At 34.8% G+C, this 22,363-nt stretch overlaps 1 protein-coding gene across 11 annotated transcripts in view; it reads right to left on the minus strand.

The window, feature by feature from the left end:
- The window catches only part of MLLT10 (MLLT10 histone lysine methyltransferase DOT1L cofactor), a 243,144-nt gene that overhangs the window by 123,620 nt on the left and 97,161 nt on the right, over nucleotides 1–22,363 (minus strand). For 10 of the 11 annotated variants that reach the window (XM_045857925.1, XM_045857927.1, XM_045857926.1 and 7 more), the window contains 3 exons: nucleotides 3,614–3,717; nucleotides 2,172–2,265; nucleotides 170–265 (listed from right to left, as the gene is read on the minus strand). In XM_045857925.1, coding sequence (XP_045713881.1) covers nucleotides 170–265; nucleotides 2,172–2,265; nucleotides 3,614–3,717 — 294 coding nt within the window. The remainder of the gene's footprint in view (nucleotides 1–169; nucleotides 266–2,171; nucleotides 2,266–3,613; nucleotides 3,718–22,363) is intronic. The other variant, XM_045857921.1, reaches the window with a different exon arrangement.

Raw genomic sequence — 22,363 nt, forward strand, 5'->3', positions numbered from 1 at the left:
CATATTCACAAATATGGCATTATTTTAGACCTGTTTGTCTTAATACTCAATAAAAAATTTTCAGTATTCCAATGTCTACATTCAGCTATCAAGAACTTAATTTCATCTAAAAAAGGAAAAATCTATTAAGTCGATGTGCTACATATTTAGCAACAACAAATCCACTTACTTTTTTTTCTTTCTCATGATGTTTATCCTGAGAGTGAGAGGAAGAATCACTTAAACTTTGATCATATGACCTATTAGATCCCCGTTTGCTCTTTTTCTAAAAAAGAAAATATATATACATATATGTATATGTATATAAAATTTTTGAATAATCGTTTTGTTAGCCTTAAACCAATTTAAGTGTGAAGTATTTCAAAATGTCTGTTGTAAAAAAATGTCTATTTTGAAATATATAACTAGACACCATCCATATATTACCCAATGCATTATAAAGAAAAATCTGACCCTAAATTTAATTAATGCCATATTTTTGTACATTAATTAAAATGTGTGAAAATAGGCTACAGTTTCAAACAAGCAATAGCTTATTTGTCACTTTATCACACAACCACCTCATTTAAAAAATCAGCCATAATTTTCAAGTTTTGCTTTAAAAAAGAAAAGTTTCAACCAAAATAGAGAATGCCATATTTTAAAGAAGGATGCTAAGACTAGAGGAAAAGAAAATATCTGAAGAGTTATTTTATGCCACTAGGAAAAGCAAGAAGGTTTTTAATCTCAAACAGAATTAAGGCACACAGTTTTCTAAAAACTTGTTTCTGCAGTTAAGAAGAAAAATTAAAGAAAATGTCAGTATTAGATCCATGCATTTTTCAAAGCATTATTAAAAGTATCACACATTTTTGTTTCAAATATTTACATGGTTTCTTAATAAAGTATGGTGGGAGTATTTGAGGTGTTTAAAACTTGGTGGTACAACTAATTAGTTTATACTAGATAAAAATGACTATAAAAGGTGCTCAAATTCCATGCAAATATGCAGCTTATAAAGGAACAGCATGTCAATAATTAGCAATGAGAAAATGCTATTCACACAAACAAAATCCTTCATTATTTCTATATTTTATCTATATCATCTGTCATTTAAAAAATAAAAATTCCAACATGCTTTCAAACATCCAAGAAGCAAACTTTTCAATTTTGTTATCTCAAAATTTGTCTTACACACTTCAGTCTTCTTTGTCAGTTATTAAAATACACCAGTTTCCAATATCAAACAATATATACACATACTTTTAAGTATTTCATATACATGAATCAGAATACTGGAGTTATGAACTGTTCATTTCAAGAAAACTAGATCCCTAATGTTATTATCTACCAGGGACAGAGAGAGGTGAGAGAGAGGGAAAGATGGAAGGAGGAATAAAGGGAAGGAGGGAGGGTGGGGAAGAGGGAGTGTCCCAGCCTTAACAGAAAGGTAACAAAATCTTTTTAAAGGACACTAAAGAAAAACAAAGAAGCCTTAAACTTCAGTATACATATCTGACTGCTTTCAATGACAACTGAGAAATAGACACTTGGGACATTAAAAAAAAATATTGGTCCTTCAAAGGAACATGAACACAAAATATTTAATAGTTAATCAAATATTACTAACTTAATCATCTATGCTACTGTGTAACAGTAAAGACTGACCAAATCTAAAATAGTCCCCAAAGTTGTATTTAAATATATTTTAAGATCTTTAACTAAGAAGTTACAAAACAGTCTTGTTTCAGTTTTACTACCTCCTAGTAAATAAATGGGTATACATATAAAAATAAATAGCAATAGTAATAAAGCACAAAGATGAGAAATAAGAAATAGAGAATCACAAAATACTTGTAGTCAAATGTCAAAAATCATTACCTAAAAATAGTATTGAGTTATATAGTTCTTTAAACATTTGTTTTTTCTACTAAATGTATACCAATATTTACTGTTAACTATTAATACATATTCTAAATTAGAATTTTGGAAAATTTGCCTTTATTAATGAAATGAAGCAAAGCAAAATCTTTTAAAATTATTAGGTCTTTTTATCCCTGGTAAAGAACATGCAATGCAAAACCAATCTCAAAGAAAAAAATCAAAGGAAAAAGAATAGCTATTATGCCTTCTTTAAGAGTCAACTCTACTGTTAAAACTAATCACTTAGCATTTTAATATTAAATTCTTACCAGCTTACTAAAATGGTATTTACAGTAGCCACAGTATTGGACATTATCTGCACCATTCCCTTCTTCTTCACAAAGTAGTCCAGCAAACTGAGCACTGAAAATAAAAGCCAATTTATATCAATGAAATTTCAAACCACAGTATATATATATATACATATAAATTGAAATTCACTTCCAAGCACATAAAGTTTAAAAAAAAAAATAGTAGATCTCCTAAGAGAAAAAAACAATATAAAAGGTTTTCTTCTGGCTGTGGCCAAGTATATTTTACGCCAATCTGTGGTTGATTTTTTTTTGGTTGATATTTTTTAAAGTTACAATTATGGCTTAATACAGACTTTTCATTATGTTTTACATCACAAAGCATACAATGAATCTCTTTAAGAAATCCCCCCACAGATAATTAACACTTCATTTTACTTTTCAATCTATACCAGAAGTACCAATGGAAAGGCCAGGCCTCTAAAAGGCTGAAATGACATATGATGGTATTTGCTCACAGATGCAAGTCATATACTTTTAGAAGGAAAATGCTTCAAGTCATAGCACAATATAGTAGGCAAGAAAAACACAAGCTGTGTTTTTCAATCAAAACCAATGGAAGAAATGGAACTGAAACCTAAGTTATGGTATTCACATATTTTAAAAATACAAAGTGTTGAAGTTTACAATCTAATCATCTTCTCAATTTAACCTTCCACTTTTAAGAATCCAAAATTATAGTTATTAGTATGTATCTCATACCCCAAAAATGAACTTTCATCATGGAAAAATTAAGTACAGTATTAAGAGAATTTATTAAAAAAATATTTTGCACTCCACTCCCCCAAAATAATCTAAAACAGACTCCATAAATCCATACACTAAGAGTTCAGGAAATAAAGCATGTGTCTATACTGACTATTAAATATAGATTGATTCTTAGAATTAGTGAGTAAATGGATTTCACACACTTTTATTTTGAACTATTGTCTATTATGTTTAATTTTTTAGGATATTTTTGCTCTTGAAATTTTATGCTGAAAAAATATCTAAATAACTTTGTAAGAAGTAGCCACTATAACAGTAAGAATAATGTTGACTGCTTTTTTCTTCCTTAAAATATAAACAGCAAGAAATGCTACTACCATTCATTGAATCCTTACTAATATTTCGGGCACTGCGCAAAGTTTACCTAATAACAAATCAAAGGGTAGGTAACCAACACTAATATTTTAAATGAAATGAAACTGAATAAAGACATTGAAACCAGGATCCACCTACTGAAAATTCACAATGGTAAATACATTCAATTATTAGAATTACCTTTATCACAAATAAGTAAATCTAAACATAGACCCTATCCCAAAAAAATTTACTGTAAAAAGTATTTGGGTACCTAAGTCTTTCATTTATAAGGCAGTCCCAATTTCAGTTCTGTACAATGATGGAAACATACTTACCATGTCACATGGAAAGCCTGTCTACATCCATGTTTATTACATGTCATGCAAGCTCCAGTGGCTGCTTTGCTTTCTCTTCCTTGTTCATCACAAATGTAGCAAGTCTTAGGATAGAAAAACAAAAACAAAAGTGAAACTGAATTTTACACTTATCTTCAGGAGTCAAGATCATGTTTTACTATCTAACCTCCTTTACTTCAAAACATGAATTCATGTTTTCTGACTATAACATAATTTTTACAAACAATACAAACATGAAACTATAAACAAGGACATAAACCTGGGATTTCACAAAAGCACTGTATTCTTAGATTCAAAATCCCTGCAAAATTAGAAGAATCTTGCCCTGCCCAGGTGGCTCAGTTGGTTGGAGCATCATCCCGTCATACACCAAAAGGTTTTGGGTTTGATCCCCAGTCAGGGCACATACCTAGGTGTGGGTTTGATCCCCGGTTGGAGCTCGTAAGGGAGTCAACCAATCAATGTTTCTCTCAATGTCTGTTTGTCTCTCTCTCCCCTCCGCAAAATCAATAAGCATATCCTCAGGCGAGGATTTATAAAAAAAAGATAAGAATCTTCACAGGCACTGAGACCAGAGGCCAGGACATTGTCTACCACACATTGGTCTGAAAACTTCCTCACCAGTATTCACCTGATTCCTGTCACAACATTGTAAAAAGAGGGAAAAAGAAATTTTGTCCTTCATTTCTTCTGGAAGTAAGCATATCTAAGGGAGTTTGATACAGGTAGTTGGGAGCTAAGACATGAAAGACAATCCTATGTGAGTGAGCAAGGTTTAGGCCAGTACAATTGTCTACAAAAATCTCACATGGACTCATTCAGCCCTGCCAACCTGCCATACTAGGCCTGAAAAAGATACTTTAGCTAAGGTCAGAGATGCCCCCAAGAGATATTGGCTAACAGACACTCCTAGCAACTTTGACATCTGTTTACTTTTACCAAATGCAAATAGCTGAATTTCATATAATTTCATTAATTATATAAATGGCAACCTATGAATAGCTGTATAAGAATAAAATTCTTAGTTGGGGAAGAAGTTGAATAAACAAAAAATTAATGTCTAACTACATATAATCAGGTGATATACTTCTAAAATGAAACCAACTTCTGAACAGTAATAAGGTATAACCTAGCTAAAAGGATCACACAGATTTTTGGAGCTCAAGAGATTTTCCCCCACTATGCACTATGATACCAAATAACATCATTCAACAACATTTACCAAAAAAGCCTAATATCTAGTCAGGTACACAAATATAAAATCCTGTGTTGAAAAAAGGATTCACACTGAACTCAATTACAAAAATTATTTCATGGCTATAGAAAGTCTCAAGTTACAACAAAACTATTTACCCAGACATACTGAATAAGAACATCTCTAACTGTTTGAATTACAAAAAGACAGTATGAAACAACTACAATGGAAGAATTTAACATACATTTTTTTAGCTTACAAATGATCAAGAAGATTAAAAAAGAGAGCCGACTTAAAAAGTAACATTTTATATAGTGAAATTCTTGGGAACTACATTGTGCAAATATGCCTCAAAGACTATCTCTGGAACTTCCAAAGGGCTAACAGTGAGAGACACCATCATTTGACCATTCAATAAAACTAAAAATTACAATGAATCTTTATTTTAAGAAAATAAATAAACAGGAGGTGGAACATCAGGACTACTGGAATGGCAGAGTAAAGAGCACCACTGATTTTCTCCCTAGTGAATTAACCATTTCACAAGTGAAAAACAATACTCTGAAGTCTCTAAAAATTGTCCTAAAGACATGCAACAAATAAAGAAAATTTTATTCAAGAAAATCTACTAAATTTCAAAAACAGTGTCTGTGACATCTGAGCTATGATTGTCTCCCATCACCACCATGCCACCTCCACACAAAGTGCTAGCTCTCTGTTTCCGAAGTTCCCTTCGGTTGAGTGTAATCAAAAAAGATGAGGGCTTCCTCTCACTTCAAACTCCTAGTATATGGCTATATTTTCACCCTAGGAGGGCAAGGTCTCAGTGACTCTCATCCTGCTCATCCCTGGAGGCTTCCACTCATAAACTCCCACCTTGACCTAACAACAGGCCAAGAATCCCAGGGTCCTACCATCCATTCCCCAGCTCACTAGTAGAATATAAACAAGCTAGGATTACTCTATCCAGCAAAACTATCATTTAGAACATAAGGGCAGATAAAGTACTTCCCAGACAAGGTAAAGCTAAAGGAGTTCATCATCACCAAGCCCTTATCATATGAAATGTTAAGGGGAGTTATTTAAGAAAAAGAAGATCAAAACTATGAATGTTAAAATAGCAATAAATAGCCCTGGCTGGCAAAGCTCAGTGGTTTGAGCACGGGCTGCGAACCAAAGTGTCACAGGTTCGATTCCCAGTCAGGGTATATGCCTGGGTTGCAGGCCATGACCCCCAGCAACCGCACATTGATGTTCTCTCTCTCTCCCTCCCTTCCCTCTCTAAAAATAAATAAATAAAATCTTTTAAAAAATAGCAACAAATATATAACTATCAACAATTAAATCTAAAAAACAAACTAAGCAAAGAAGCAGAACAGAAACAGGATCATAGATAACGAAGAACACTGAGATGGTGGCCAGTGGGAAGGACACTATGGGGGACTGGGGGAAATGAAGGGATTAGGTACAAATTGGTAGGTACAGGATAGGCAGGGGGATGTTAAGAGCAAGTACAGGAAATGGAGTTGCCAAAGAACTTATATACATGACCCACGGACATGAACAAAGGAGGAGGTATCACTGGAGGAGGGGGTACTGGGTGGAGTGGGGCAAAGGGGGAATAACTGGGTAAACTGTAATAACATAATTTAAAAAAAAAACACTTTGGTTATAAACAATTAAGACAGAACTGGCAGCTCCAAAATACTAGTAGAAACAAGCAAAACAGTAGGCCAGCAAGAGAAAGATAGCAAATAAGGACCCTGGATCACACTCCTCTCTGTGGGTCCAGAAGGCTATGGACATGAACTAGGGTGCACCCAATGAGGAGAAATCAAAGTGGGATTTGGGGCAGACTTAAAAGCATTCCCTAAAGCCACACACAAAGCCATCAATCAATAAGGCTCAAGGGGCTTTAGTACAACCTATGATCAAAACTGGCTGAACAATAAGTTACTCTTAGGGCAACTCCTAACAATCCAGACTTGAAAATAAAATCACACTCATATCAAATGGTCTAAAAGACTGTGTGCATGCTCAAGGCTGCATGCTCTTAAAAAGGACAGAAGAGAAAGCCTTAGATGATCTCCTTGAAAAATAAATCTAAGTCACACACAAATATGAAATGGCAAAGGATTAAAATCTAACTAGCTAAGAGAGCTTAAGCACAGTCTTTGACTAATAAGTGGTTTATGTTGACACAAAGGCAACATAAGAAGTCAGGCTTTAAAAAAAAAAAGGAAAGACATCTGAGCAAGGCCATCTAAGACATATACATTGTTAGGAAAATACACATCAGAGAATTATTTCAGCCAAGTTGTTAAATAATTGAGCAAACAAACAACAGTAAAACCCACAGGGGAAGAAAGAAGAATTCTCCGGAGTACAAGAGTGGGGCAAAAGTAGGCTTACAATTATGAGTATGTGAAATAGAATTTATGCTTGTATTATTATTTATTAATCATTGCATTATTCTCAATACAAACAAATGTAAATCTACTTTTGCCCCACCCTGTACTATCTAAAATGCCCAGTTTTTAACAACAAAAAAATTATAAGACAGAGAAACAGGAAAGTGTGATCTTTTGCACAAGAACAAGAAGGCAAACATTTGCAACTGCTAGAGGTTGAACTTTAGAAGACTTCAACCAAATGGGAATTCTGGAGTTTAAAATTCAATGAAGGGGCTCAAGAGATTTGAGTTAGCAGTAGAAAAACAACAACAAACTTAAAAACAGGACCAACAGAAATTATATAAATATTTTTTAAAATTATACTACCTAAAGAATAGTTTCTGAGAAATGTGTGACATCATCAGGTACACCAACTTTTATGTATAAGAAAACCAGGAGTGAAAGGGACAGAAACTGTATCTGAATAAATAATGTCTGAAAAGTTCCCAAAATTTATGAAAAACAGGCATCTAAAAGGTTAAACTCAAACAGGATAAAAATGTAGAAATCCACACTCAAAATAATAGAGACCAAAAATAAAGAGAAAATCTTGATAACGTGAGAAAAAATGACTCATCACATACAAGGAAACCACAATAAATTGAACACCTTAGGTCTCATCAGAAACAATGAAGACAGAAGGCAACAGAAAAACATTCAAAATGCTGAAAGAACAAAACCAACCAAGAATCCTATAGCCAACAAAGCTATACTGAAAAAATTAAAAGTGAAATAAAGACATTCTCAGACAAACAAAAACTGAGATACTTTGTTCTTTGAGCTTGACTAAGGAACATTAAAGGAAATTCTTTAGGCTAAAACCAAGTAACACTAGACAATAACTGCAATCCACATAAAAAATAGAGAGTTTCAGTCAATTATACCCCAAAAAGCTGAAATTAAAAAAAAAAGACTAAGTAAAAACAAATGGAGAATATTATGCTAAGTGAAATAAGCCAGTCAGAAGAAAGTCAATTACCAGATGATTTCATTTACATGTGGAATATAATGAACAAATAATAGAAACATAAGCATACATACACACAACAGACTAGCAGCTGTCAGAAGGGAGAGGGGTGGGGGAGCTAGATGAACAAAAGGTGAAATGATTAAACAAACAAATAAATAGACAAATACACAAAGGCACAGACAACAGTATGATGATAGCTAAAAGGAAAAGTGGAGATGAAAAGAGACTTTACTTTGGGTGATAGGTGCATGCAGCAGTATGCAGATGATGCTTGTGTTAAGTTGTACACTTGAAACCTATACGGTTTTGTTAACCAATGTTAGCCCAATAAACTCAATAAAAATATTTTTGAATGAAAAAGAACAGAGGGCACTGACAAAGGTAATTTGTAAGAAATGATTAAAGATCTGATAAAAAAACATATAAGTAGATATTTCTTTCTTATTCTTCTCTTAATTTAAAAAGTAATTGTATAAAACAATGTCCATAAATTTTATTGTTGGGACTATAACATATAAAAATATATTTGACAATGAGAACACAATCAAAGAGGGTGGGAATAAAGTTATATTAGAGTAGGAAAATAATACCATATGGCAACTTGAACCAATAGAAAGAAATGCATAGCAACAAAAAATGGTAAATAGGAAAATATACATATACACACATATTCATTCTATAAATGAATCTCCTTCTCTTAGCTCCTTGAAAAGACATAAGATTATATAAAGCAGTAATTTTAACAATGTACTATTGGATTTGCAGTATATACAGACATACTATCTATAATAATAGCACAAAAAGAAGGATAGGAATGGCTGTATAGGAATGAATTTTCTACATTACTAAAATTAAGTAGATTCTGCTAAGATGAGTATTATAAGCCCTATAGCAACCACTAAGAAAATTACCCAAGAAAATATAATTTTAAAACAATGAAAGGAATAAAAATGGTACACTAGAAAATATCCACATAATATTAAAGAAGGCAGCAAAAAAGAAATAGAGAGGAGCCCTGAGTGGTGTGGTTCATGGGATTTGGCATCATCCCGCAAACCTAAAAGTCACCGGTATGATTCCTGACAGGGCACATGTTCTGGCTGGGCACAGGTCACAGGCTGGGGACATGCAAGAGGCAACCAACTGATGTTTCTTTTGTACATCCATGCTTCTCTTCATCTATTTCTCCCTCCCTTCTCCTTTCTCTAAAACAAACAAACAAACAAGCAAACAAACAAACAAAAAGATCTTTTAAGAAAAGAAAAAGAGAGGAAAAAAGTTGTCACAAAAAAACAAAAACTAAAGTTGCAGACATAAATCCAACTACATGAATATCACTGAATGTGAAAGTGCTTCAACTGAAAGGCAGGAGCTGATAAATTAACAAGTTCTGGAACTGTCCACAGAAGGCATACTTTAAAGTTACTAACTAGTTAAAAGTAAACGGATGAAAAAAAACTTACCATGCAAAGTGAAAGCAGAAGACAGCTGGAATGGCTATCATTATATAAGACCGCTGCGCCCCCGCCAAAAAAAAAAAAAGACTTTGAAATGAAAAGATAAAGAGGGACATTTTCTAATAATAGAAAAGGTTGCCTTGACTGGTATGGTTCAGCAAGTTGGGCACTGTCCCACAAAGCAGAATGTCACTGGTTTGATTCCTGGTCAGGGCACATGCCTGGGTTGTAGGTTCAGTCCCTGGTCAGGGTACATTCAAGGTGCAAGCAATCATGTTTCTCTCTCATATGGATGTTTTTCTCCCTCTCATTCTCCCTCCCGTCTCCATTATGAAAAAATAAAATAAAATCTTTTAAAAGAAGGCCAACTCATCAGAAAGTTATCATTTTAATTATATATATGCATCTAATAACAGAGCCCCAAGATACATGAATCAAGATAGAAAAACAAATAATTTAATGACTTAAAGATTCTCATTAAATAGAATTAAATCAAGAAGCTATAAAGTACCTGAGGATTATTGAGAAAATGCTCACAAAGAGCAAAATCATATCTAAATAAAATGTTAAATATGTGAGTAGAACTATACTGAGAGGCAAATTCATAGCCTGAAAATTTTCACTTTTTAAAAGAAGTCATAATTTGACCTAATTTTTTCAATAAAACAGTGTTCATATCAAAAGAATACAAGAGCCAAATTCCAAACCTGCTAAGAAATAGAAAGCTTGAAGAGCATTATGCCAAACTTAACAAGAAAAAGCTATTTAAACTAGAAAACAACTTCCTGAAACTATAAAAGATTTGCAGTTGTAAGGCAACCAAGTAGTCTGAACTCCAAAAAGAGATGTGCTCTGCCCCCAACCCACTAAGAACCACAAGACACTCAGACTATAGGAGGAAATGCAAAGAAGGAATCAGCTAAAATTGTAACAAATTGCTAAAGGCTGATTATAGGATAGTGTGTAAACACAGAAAAGAAGTTCACACTCATGCACAGGCTATATTCTGTAAGGTTTTAGAAGGAACTCATGGGGAAGATTGAAAGAAAGGAGTCAGAACAACCAAAAAGAATCTGACTCAGTGGTGCAGATGTAAAGAAAGAAATCAGGCACCACTAAGGGGAAGACATGAAATCCCACCTCTTGCCCACTCCTTTCAAAAGCCTTAAGCATCTGGGGAATTGGCAGCAAACTCTATCATGCCTAAGGCATGGATAAAGACCCACCATGATGCCCTGGCTAGTGTTGCTCAGTGGGTTGAGTGCAGACTATGAACCAAAGGGTCACCTGTTGCATTCCCAGTCAGGGCACATGCCTGGGTTGTGGGCCAGGTCCCCAGTCGGGGCCAGGTGAGCGGCAACCACATAATGACATTTCTCTCTCTCCCTCCCTCCCTTCCCCTCTCTCTAAAAATAAATAAATAAAATCTAAAAAAAAAAAACACCCCACCATGGTTAGGAGAACAAAGGAAAAAAATCTTTTATCACTTAGGCAAAGAACAAATAAAATTCCCAACCATAGGATCCGCAAACAATACAATAGTACTAGAGGTCTTCTAAGTTGGAAAAGGGGCAGGAAGCTCTCTCTCACAAGTCCTTCCACAGATACAAAGCAAAGTATGTCATAAGAAGAGGGATAAGGAACCTCTGAGGCCAAGATATACAGAGGTACCAAAACTAAGGCTGGATCAAAACAACAGAGAAATCCCAAACCAAAAATATCAAATAAAAAACAACAGCAATCTAATACCAAAGGAGAGGTGGTAAAGTCAGAGCACAGAGAGAACTACCTCCTGTGGCACAGTGAACAATATAGCTGAAAGGTGAGAACGGAGAACAAACATCATGGAACCAAAAACCCAATACCCCAGCCTTCAACCTACACATATGGTATCATTAGAAGAGGACTAAGGGAACAGGCCACACCAATGGGTACAGAAGACAGACTGTCAAGCCACAGAGAATTATTCTCAGAATAGAATAATTCTTAGAAGCTAACAGAATTTTTTCTGCTAAGTTACAAACCTGCTTTACACCAGTAGCCCCCTTTTTCCTTCTTATTTCTCCCTTTTGGAATAGGAATTTCTATACTATACCTGTCCCACCATTGTACCTTGGAAGCAGATAACTCTTCTGTATTTCACAGGTTCACAGATCAAAAGGAATTTTGCCTCAGGAAGGACCATATCCATGCCTGATTTAGAGGATTTGATTAGAAGATGATATTTGGAACATTCAGGTTTATTATATTTAGGTAAGATTTTTTAATTTAACAGTTGATGCTAGAATAGACTAAGACTTTGAGAGATACTGGGATAGAATAAAAGGATTTTGCATGTTGTAAGAAAATTAATGGGGGGGGGGGGGGGCAGAGGCAGGTGGCAGATTACTATGGATTGGATTGTGTCCCCCTCAAAAAGTTACATTAAGTCCTAATAACCACCTCATACCTCAGAATATGATCTTATTTGGAAATCAGGTCACTGCAGGTATAATTAGTTAATATTAGGACACAGTGAGTAAGGATAAAATTAGTGTCCTTATAAGATGATGGCCACAACCCTGGCCAGCGGCTCAACTGGTTGGAGCATCATCCTGTAAACCAAAAGGCTGCAGGTTCAATCCCCAGTCCAAGTGCATGCAGGAGGCATGGAAATCAATATTTCTCTCTCACATTGCTGTGTTTGTGTGTGTGTGTCTCTCTCCCCATCCTCTCTTTTCCTTCCTCTCTAAAATCAATAAACATATCCTCAGGTGAAGGTTTTTTTTAAATACCATAAAAAAAAAAAAAAAAAAAAAAACAACCAGAAGATAGCCACATTAAGAACACAGAGACAAAGGAAGAACACCATGTGGGTAAAGGGAAAAATTAAAGTGGTACATCTACAAAGCCAAAGAATGCCCAAGATTGCCAGCCATCACCAGAGGCTAGGAGAGAGGTATGGAACAAATTCTCCTTCTGAATTCTCAGAAGAAACCAACTCTGTCAATACCCTGATTTCAGACTTCTAGCTTCCATAATTTTGGACATAAATTTCTGTTGTTTTAAACTGCCGGCTATGAGTTAGTAATGTTTTGGAGTTGACTAAACACCGGAGAGGGGGTGTGTTTTAATTCATTATATTACCATTTTAAACATCACAATTTACAAAATAGTTAAAAATAAAAGAAGTTATGTTATAGTAATAAAGATAAAAGTTAAAGCTTTATAAAAGAAGAAGCAAAAACTTTGAACAAAATTATAAAACCCCCAAAATGTTCTTTATATTACGTACAAAAGAAATCAAGAATTTAAATAAAGGCTAAAAAAATCCCAACCACATTTTTCTGTATATTTTATTATGCTATTACAGTTGTCCCATTTTTTTTCTCTCCTTTATGCCCCTCCACCGTGCATCCCCTGTCCCACCAGCATTACCCCCTAGTTCATGTCCATGGGTCATACATGAGTTCTTTGGGTTCCCCATTTCCTACACTATTCTTGCCCTCCCCCTATGTATTTTTTACCTACAATTTATGCTTCTTATTCCCTGTACCTTTCCCCCCATTCTCCCCACTCCCCACTGATAACCCTCCATGTGATCTCCATTTCTGTGATTCTGTCCCTGTTCTAATTGTTTGCTTAGTTTGTTTTTTGTTGTTTTTTTAGGGTCAGTGGTTGACATGTGAAGAAAACTCAAAGAAGATGAGGTGACACACAAAGTACTCAAACACTTTCAAAAGTCAAAACCAATTTGTAAAGAAAATATCAGTTAGTTTTGTACTTTTAGAAAGATCTGTACGTTCTTAGGTGTCACAAAGCACACCAATCCAGTAGCCTACCTCAAACCAGACTTTTGTGCAGGTAAGATGCATTTCTTTATTTCCTCATCAATGTGGGAGAGAGGTGGTAGATGCAAAGAGCACTTGACAAATCCCCTAAAGAAGTGTCATTTGGTGTATTATCTGGCAATTTGGGTTGTCACAGTTTAAGAGCAGGTCAATGCTTTGAACTTTCAAGGGAAAATCCAAAAAAACCTAGACCTATAACAGGGAAAAAGGGCAAGCTGTGTATTCCTCTACAACTTAAGAGAAATCTTTCCCAGCAATATTAACTTGATCAATATTACAACTTGTTGCTAGATTCCCTGCTTCCTTTTGACACTATTCCATGGTTTTCTATTATCCAAGCACTGCTGAAAGGTACTATTGGGGGATGAAATCTCATTATTCCAATTTCAGACCCAAAATGTAGCCTTATTTTCTTATTCGATATAATTTTTTCCCTTCTATCTGGAAAGTCATTTTCATCTTCCATATGACTTTGAAATCTATAGAAGTTGTATCATTTTGCTTTATGTATCTCATTTCCAGCATACAGAATATATCATATATATGCCACTTGTAGAAAATGCGCCAGACTAATGGTTGCAGCTATTTCTGTCAATTTCTTGGAACAATGCTGAATGGTAATGAGAATCAGTATATAACTTCTTTAGTCCCACAAGGCTGCTCTGTACTTATGTGCAAAAATTTGTTTACACAGAGAAAAGATCTCCGTATTGCAAGTGCAGGAAAATACGAATAACACTATAATTTGGTGTATGCTGTATGTTCTTATATAACCTAACTACTTTAAAAGATTCCAAGTTTTTAATCACCCCGTATGTCTGACACCCTCCCCAAAACTATAAAGTGTAATTATGTGTCTATGAGTATTTTCTTTAAGTAACCAAAACTGAGAGGCAAAGTGGGGGAAAAAAAAACCTAAGGTATATACAGGCAAAAATTTAGTATAATTATTTAATGAGTACATAACTTAAGAAAACCTAACAGTTTAACAGGTAAATAGGCAAAAACAAAACAAAACAAAACAAAAAAAAACACACAACCCAGTTCTGATTGCCTAACGAGTAATCAAATAAAAATTACACTAATTAGATATCATTTTCAACTAGTGAATTACAAAATATTTAAAATAATTTTTAATAATGGTGTGGTAAAAGTGGCATTTTCACAAATTATTAGCTATAAAAATTTGGAAAACAGTGAGGCAATATTAGAAGAACTTTAGAAACAAGTTTAGCCAATGACACGATAATTCTACTTCTAGATTTCTAGCCAAAGGGAATAATCCAAAACACAGGGGGAAAGGCTTGGTGAAGCAAGATTTCTGCCACGCTTTTATATGTAACAGAAAAATAGCTCGATAAAGCCTCAGTGTTCAGTAATATGGAAATGGTAAAACAAATCATGGCACAAACATTAGAATCAGTAAAAAGCCAGGAATAAAATCTGTATTTTTGGCATAATTATAATTCTTTTCTTATTTACAGATCAAAAAACAATTAGAAAGCAATGCCAAACCTGGCCAGTTAGCTCAACTGATTAGAGCATTGTCCTGTTATGCCAAAGTTGTGGATTTGATTCCGGGTCAGAGCACATACAAGAATCAACCAATGAGCGAATAAGTAAGAATAACAGCAAATCAATGTTTCTCTCCCTCTCAAGTCAACAACAACAATAATAATAATAAAAAGAAAACAATACCAAAACACTTTAAATACAGGGATGGGCAAAAGTAGGTTTACAGTTGTGAGTATACACAACAGTTTATTCCTGTATTCTTCATTAATTATTGTATTATTTATTTGTATCACAACTGTAAATCTACTTTTGCCCATCCCTGTATTTAATTTTAAATGTATCAAATATTAAATTTAAGTGTTATCTGATGTAATCTATAATTTGGTAATCCTCATCATGACTGGGAAGTACAAGGTTGAGGATCTACTAAGGGTATTCCTATGCTCTTTAAGAAAAGATAATTACAATATTTTATGTTACACCATATTTGGGGTGTATGTTATTCTGAGGAAAGATTCCTTATGTTTTATCAGAATCTTGAAGACCTAAAAAAGGTAAAGAACCACTAAGTTTAGAAAACTCTGACCTCCCTTCAAAGTCTGTCTCCCAGCAGAGTGATACACTTTACTGAGACTCCTTTAAACTCAAGCAACTCACACAGATCAGTTTACCCAATTTTAAGCAGATTGATTCCAAGCTAAAATAGAGTAAAAGTCATGCCTTAATTCAATGTGCTAATGTCCTTCTGCAGCGTGAAAAAAAAAGTAACTCCCAACACACAATCACCCCTTTATCAGTTTTTCATGAATTAAGTAACCTAAATCACCTCTATTAAAAGTTGCCAAAAAACTCCCTTGTGCATTACTAGTTTTAATTTAATGCAAAAAAAAGACAGAGATAAATTCTCAAGAAGTCTGTGCAGAACACTGAACTATTTGATTAAAATTAAATAATCAGCATATGTGATTTGGCATATATGTACATCAGGAACCATTTACAGGCTTTTTTACAGTTGCTTTAAATAGAACATCTATGGAACAGGAAGATAAAGAAGAACACCTACACAACTCGTACCTCTTTTGCAAAAGTTATCCTCTACGTTCAGTTTCTATTGAAATGGTATCTAGGGCACCCATATTTCTCCTATGTGAAAATGCCTTATTCTAAGCTCAGATACCTACATCAGAGTTTCTCTGTTAGAAATTTAGAACTATAACTCTTTGAGTCAGTTTCCTGTAGGGAACACAGATAAAATAGGAGCAGAATTATAGTGATTACTACATGGAAGCAAAAACAGATTGTAGACATAAAAGAGATTGCAGGGCCTTCAAAGATGGAGTAGACAGTATTCTCTTTCTCACATTCTAGTTTCAAATCCAATTCCCCATGAATGCTGTGAGACTTCCTAGTGTGCCCTTCCTCCAACCTCATTTGCACTTTAGCTAGTTTTAGTAAATTTAATTTCTCACTATAATAAAGTCTTTGGTCTTATATCTAAGCCCTTGTTATAATAATGTTTCTACGGAAAAACAATGTCAAATTTGATTTGCCTTGTTTTAATATCATATTGCCCAGCAATGTATCTACCTTTAAGTATGTTTTTATAAAATCTCATCTCTTAATCAATTACATGTAACAGATTATATAAACATCTATAATCTAAAAGTACCCAATACACCAAATAAACATTAAAACAAAAAGTGACATAAGCAAATTTATATATTGGTGAGATTTTAACCCCATAATCTATTTTAATTGACCACTATATACTGCCATTTTGCTAAGTTTAGATTTGAATGTTGCCTTTTGAAGTAAAGGAGCAAAGAAACAGCCCTGAAAGAATTTATACTGCCATTCTTCCACAGTCCTTAGTAAACCTTATTTAATAGAATAACTTCTTAACTTTGGAATGGCAAAAAAGGCAATTAAAAGTGAAGTTGAGCCCTGGCTGGCATAGCTCAGTGGATTGAGTGCAGGCTGAGAACCAAAGTATCACAGGTTCAATTCCCATCAGGGCACATGTCTGGGTTGCAGGCCACGGCCCCCAGCAACCGCACATTGATGTTTCTCTCTCTCTCTCTCTTTCTCCCTCCCTTCCCTCTCTAAAAAAACAAATAAATAAAGAAAATATTTTTTAAAAAGTGAAGTTGAATACAGAAGCACAAAATACACAAAGAACAAATATATATATTTATTTATTGTATTTTAATTGTTGTTCAAGTACAGTTTACTGCATTTTACTCCCATCCCAGCCCACCCCCGCAGCCCTCCCCACCTCCCTCCTGTTTCTACCCTCCTCTTGTTTCCATCCATGTGTCCCGTATACTTGTTCCTGCCAAACCTTTCCCTTTCCCCCTGAAATTCCCTCCCCTCTCTCCTCTGCAAATATGTTTTTTAAAAGACGTACTATTCCCTGGAGGAAAAAATAGCAAATACAATAAAAAGTGTACATGCCCTGGCTGGTGTAGCTCAGTGGATTGAGCACGAGCCTATAAAGGAAAGGGTTACTGGTTCAATTCCCAGTCGGGGCACATGCCTAGGTTTTGGGCAGGGTCCCCCAGTCGGGGACGCATGAAAGGCAGCCACACACTGATGTTTCTCTCCCTTTCTTTCTCCCTCCCTTCCCTTCTCTCCAGAAATAAACAAATAAAATCTTTTAAAAATAAATAAATAAATAATAAAATCTTTTTTTAAAAGTCGAACTAAAAAAAAAATAGAATGTGTACATGTAAGAAGTGGGGGAAGGGTAGAAGATAAAGACAAAAGATAAGCCAAAGAGGGAGATTCAAACTGAGAATGAGGTGAGGTACCAGAAAGGGCAAAAGAAATTTTTGATAGATACACAGATGTGAGATTATTTCTCTTTTCCAAATGATTCCATTGTCCACCAAAAAAAAAAAGAGAAGAATTTCAGTGTTCACTTGAGTAGGATAAAGTAGCAAGCAAAACCAAACATATATTAGATATACATAAAAGCAAATGTTCAATGTTTTGGCAGCAATGTGAATTATATCGTGGGATCTGATTATTATATTGTTAATATATGCTAACAAACAACTTGTAGACACAAGACTTGTTTTACAAACAAGGTAATAAATCCAACCATGATATGCCAAGAACTTCAAACTTACTGTCTTTGTACTACGAAATGAGTCAGTTAACTTAACTCCTCTCTATATATTCTATTTCAGGTTAGGATGATGTGCCTAATACTTAACTTCTGGAAACTGAAAATCCATTCTCATTTTTCTTCCCCATTAAACTAATTTGGCACATTAAACTAATCACCAACTCTGGTCAATCAAGCCTCTTACAAATTACCTAAATGTCTCCATCCCTTCATTTCTATCATTCTCTACCACTTCTAAGTCATTATTACCTTTCTGAAATACTGTGAAAGCCTAAACAGTTTCTATGTAACTACTTTTTTTCTCTTTCTATTCCTCCTCTCCCAATCCTCTCTTCACTATCCATTATAATGACAGGCAGACCTCCCAAATATAAGAACTCTTCAATTGAGATAAAGTGCAAGCTTCTTAACTTGATATATAAGGCCCTTGAAAATCTGGTACTGACAACCTGTCTCAGAATTCTACACATCATATTCTACACGAAGTTGTAGCAATACTGCCCTTCCTATTGACCATCATTTCCCTCTCCCCACCCCCTGTAACCCTCCCTACTATTTCCCACTTCAAAGCTTTTGCTCCTTTAGTCTATAAAATCAATAACCACTCATGTGCTCCCTTCTGTCTCCTCCCCTCACAACCAGTACCTGAAGACCTCTTAACTTTTTAAAATTCAAGGAAGCTGAAAGACACCACCCCTCTCTTTCTTCAGCCATGTTAGACTACGTTAAGTGAACAGTCTCTACTCTAGAATTCATGCACATACTACACAGTAAACCACAATTGATTTACGCATGTCTATCCAACCATATTGAACGATGTATTCCTCATGCTTCCCACCATGCCTGGTACATATAGTAGGAGATGCCATAAATGCTGAATAAATGAGTAGATGGATGCGTAAACAGCACAATCTGAAACCTAGTTTTCTTTAATGACACTAGCAGGACTCCTGAAAGTGCAGGAGAATATTTACTACTTTCAAATTATTTTCACCCAAATACTAAATATATTGATAAAAACTTTTAAAAATAGCTGTCCACCACTATTCCTTTTGAAAAAAACTGAAAGTCAGACTAGCAATTCTTAGGTTGTCCTCTATCTTTGAGCTTTTACAATCCAATGACACCATGTTTTATAGCGTTTTAGATTTGCTTCCTTATTATCCTTCCTATATTTATAAATACTCATTACTTTACAGCCATATAATAGATTATTCAAAAGGATATAAAAAGGTATTATACATCATTTGCAAATCTCTATGAAAATTGTAGCTTTCTAAAACAAATGCCTCTTTCACTCTGAAGAATGCAGGCTTCCATCTTGAAAAGGTTCACAAATCTCTATGTTGCCCCAATCTTCATATTTCCTTTTTTAAAATTTATATATATATATATATTTTCTAATTTTATTTTAATCATCGTTCAAATACAGTTTTCTCCCTTTTACTCCCAATCCACCAGCCCTCCCAACCTTCACCCTTCCCTCCCATTACAACCCTCCCCCAAATTTTTGTCCATGTGTCCTTTAAGTTTGTTCCCGTGAACCCTTCCCAATATCCCCTGAAATTCTCTCTTCTCTCCCCTGCGGTCACTGTCAGCCTGTCTTCTATTTCAGTGTCTTTGGTTATATTTTGCTTGTTTCTTTGTTTTGTTGTCTAGCTTCCTGTTAAAGGTGAGATCATATGGTATTTGTCTTTCACTGCCTGGCTTGTTTCACTTAGCATAATGTTTTCCAGCTCCATCCAAGCTGTTGCATAGGGTAGGAGTTCCTTCTTTCTTTCTGCTGCATAGAATTCCATTGTGTAAATATACCATAGTTTTTTGATCCATTCATTTACTGATAGGCATCTTGGTTGCTTCCAGCATCTAGCTATTGTAAACTGTGCTGCTATGAACATTGGGATGCATAGGTTCTTTTGAATTGGTGTTTTAGTATTCTTAGGATAGAGTCCCAGCAGTGGAATCACAGGGTCAAAAGGCAGATCCATTTTTAGTTTTCTGAGGAAGTTCCATACTGCTTTCCATAGTGGTTGTACCAGTCTGCAGTCCCACCAACACTGCACTAGGGACCCCTTTTCTCCACAACCTCTTCAACACTTGTTGTTTGTTGCTTTGTTTATGACGGTCATTCTGACTGGTGTGAAGTGGTATCTCTTTGTGGTTTTAATTTGCATCTCTCTAATAGCTAGCGATATTGAACATCATTTCATGTGTCTTTGGATTTTCTGTATGTCCTCCTTGGAGAAGTGTCTGTTCAAGTCCTTTGCCCACTTTTTAATTGGATTCCTTGTCTTCTTAGAGTGCAGTCGTGTAAGTTCTTTATATATTTTGGAGATTAAACCCTTGTCTGAGGTATCATTGGCAAATATGTTTTCCCATACAGTTGGTTCTCTTTTAATTTTGATACTGTTTTCTTTAGCTGTGCAGAACCTTTTAATTTTGATAAGGTCCCATTTGTTTATTCTTTCCTTTATGTCCCTTGCTCTAGGAGACAAGTCAGTAAAAAAGGTTCTGCGTGAAATATCTGAGATTTTCCTACCTACGTTCTCCTCTAGGACTTTAATGGTGTCACGTTTTATACTTAAGTCTTTTATCCACCTTGAATTTATTTTTGTATATGGTGTAAGTTGGTACTCAAGTTTCATTTTTTTGCACGTGGCTGTCCAGTTCTCCCAGCACCATTTGTTGAAGAGGCTATTTTTAATCCACTTTATGTTGCTACCTCCTTTGTCAAATATTAATTGACCATAGAGACTTGGGTTTATTTCTGGACTCTCTGTTCTGTTCCATTGGTCTACGTGCCTGTTTTTATGCCAGTACCAGGCTGTTTTGATTACAGTGGCCTTATAGTATAGTTTAGTTTCAGGTATTGTGATCCCTCCTACTTTACTCTTCTTTCTCAAAATTGCAGCAGCTATTCGGGGTCGTTTATGGTTCCATATAAATTTTTAAGTGTTTGTTCTATGTCTGTGAAATATGCCATTTGGTACTTTAATAGGAATTGCACTGAATGTGTAAATTGCTTTGGGTAGTATGGACATTTTGATGATATTAATTCTTCCAATCCATGAACACGGTATATGTTTCCATTTCTTTGTGTCTTCCTTGATTTCTTTTCTGAGTGTTATGTAGTTTTTTTTACCTCTTTGGTTAGGTTTATTCCTAGATATTTTATTTTTCTTTTTGCTATTTCAAATGGGATTTTTTCTTTGATCTCTGCTTCTGCTGTTTCATTGTTGGTGTACAGAAATGCCTTTGATTTCTGGATATTGACTTTGTATCCCTCTGTTTTGCCAAATTCATTTATTAGGTCAAGCAGTTTTTTGGTGGAGTCTATAGGATTTTCTATGTATACTATCACGTCATCTACAAACAGTGACAGTTTTGTTTCCTCCTTTCCGATTTGGATGCCTTTTATTTCTTTTTCTTGTGGGATTGCTGTGGCTAAAACTTCCAATACTATATTGAATAGAAGTGGTGAAAGTAGATGGCCTTGTCTTGTTCCTGATCTTAGTGGAAAAGATTTTAATTTTTGCCCATTGAGTACAATGTTGGCTGTACGTCTCTCATATATGGCCTTTATTATGTTGAGGAATGCTCCCTCTATTCCCACTTTGCCGAGTGTTTTTATCATGAATGGGTGCTGTACCTTATCAAATGCTTTTTCTGCATCTATTGATATGATCATGTGACTTTTGTCTTTGCTTTTGTTTACGTGATGTATTACATTTACTGATTTGCGAATATTGTACCATCCTTGCATCCCTGGAATGAATCCCACTTGGTCATGGTGTATGATCTTTTTAATGTATTGTTGGATGCGGTTTGCCAGTATTTTGTTGAGGATTTTAGCATCAATGTTCATCAGTGATATTGGCCTTAAGTTTTCTTTCTCTGTTGTGTCTTTATCTGGTTTTGGAATTAGGATGATGTTGGCCTCATAAAAAAAGTGTGGGAGTCTCCCATCTTTTTGGATTTTTTGGAATAGTCTGTGAAGGATAGGGGTTAGCTCTTCCTTAAGTGCTTTGTAGAATTCTCCTGTGAAACCATCTGGTCCAGGGCTTTTGTGTGTTGGGAGTTTTTTAATTACTGCTTCAATTTCTTTTGCTGTTATTGGTCTGTTCAGGCTCTCTGCTTCTTTTTCATTGAGTTTTGGAAGATTATATTTTTCTAGAAATT

This window comes from Phyllostomus hastatus, unplaced genomic scaffold (genome assembly GCF_019186645.2).
Source record: "Phyllostomus hastatus isolate PE091 unplaced genomic scaffold, TTU_PhHast_1.1 phas_scaffold_1674, whole genome shotgun sequence".
Taxonomy (NCBI): domain Eukaryota; kingdom Metazoa; phylum Chordata; class Mammalia; order Chiroptera; family Phyllostomidae; genus Phyllostomus; species Phyllostomus hastatus.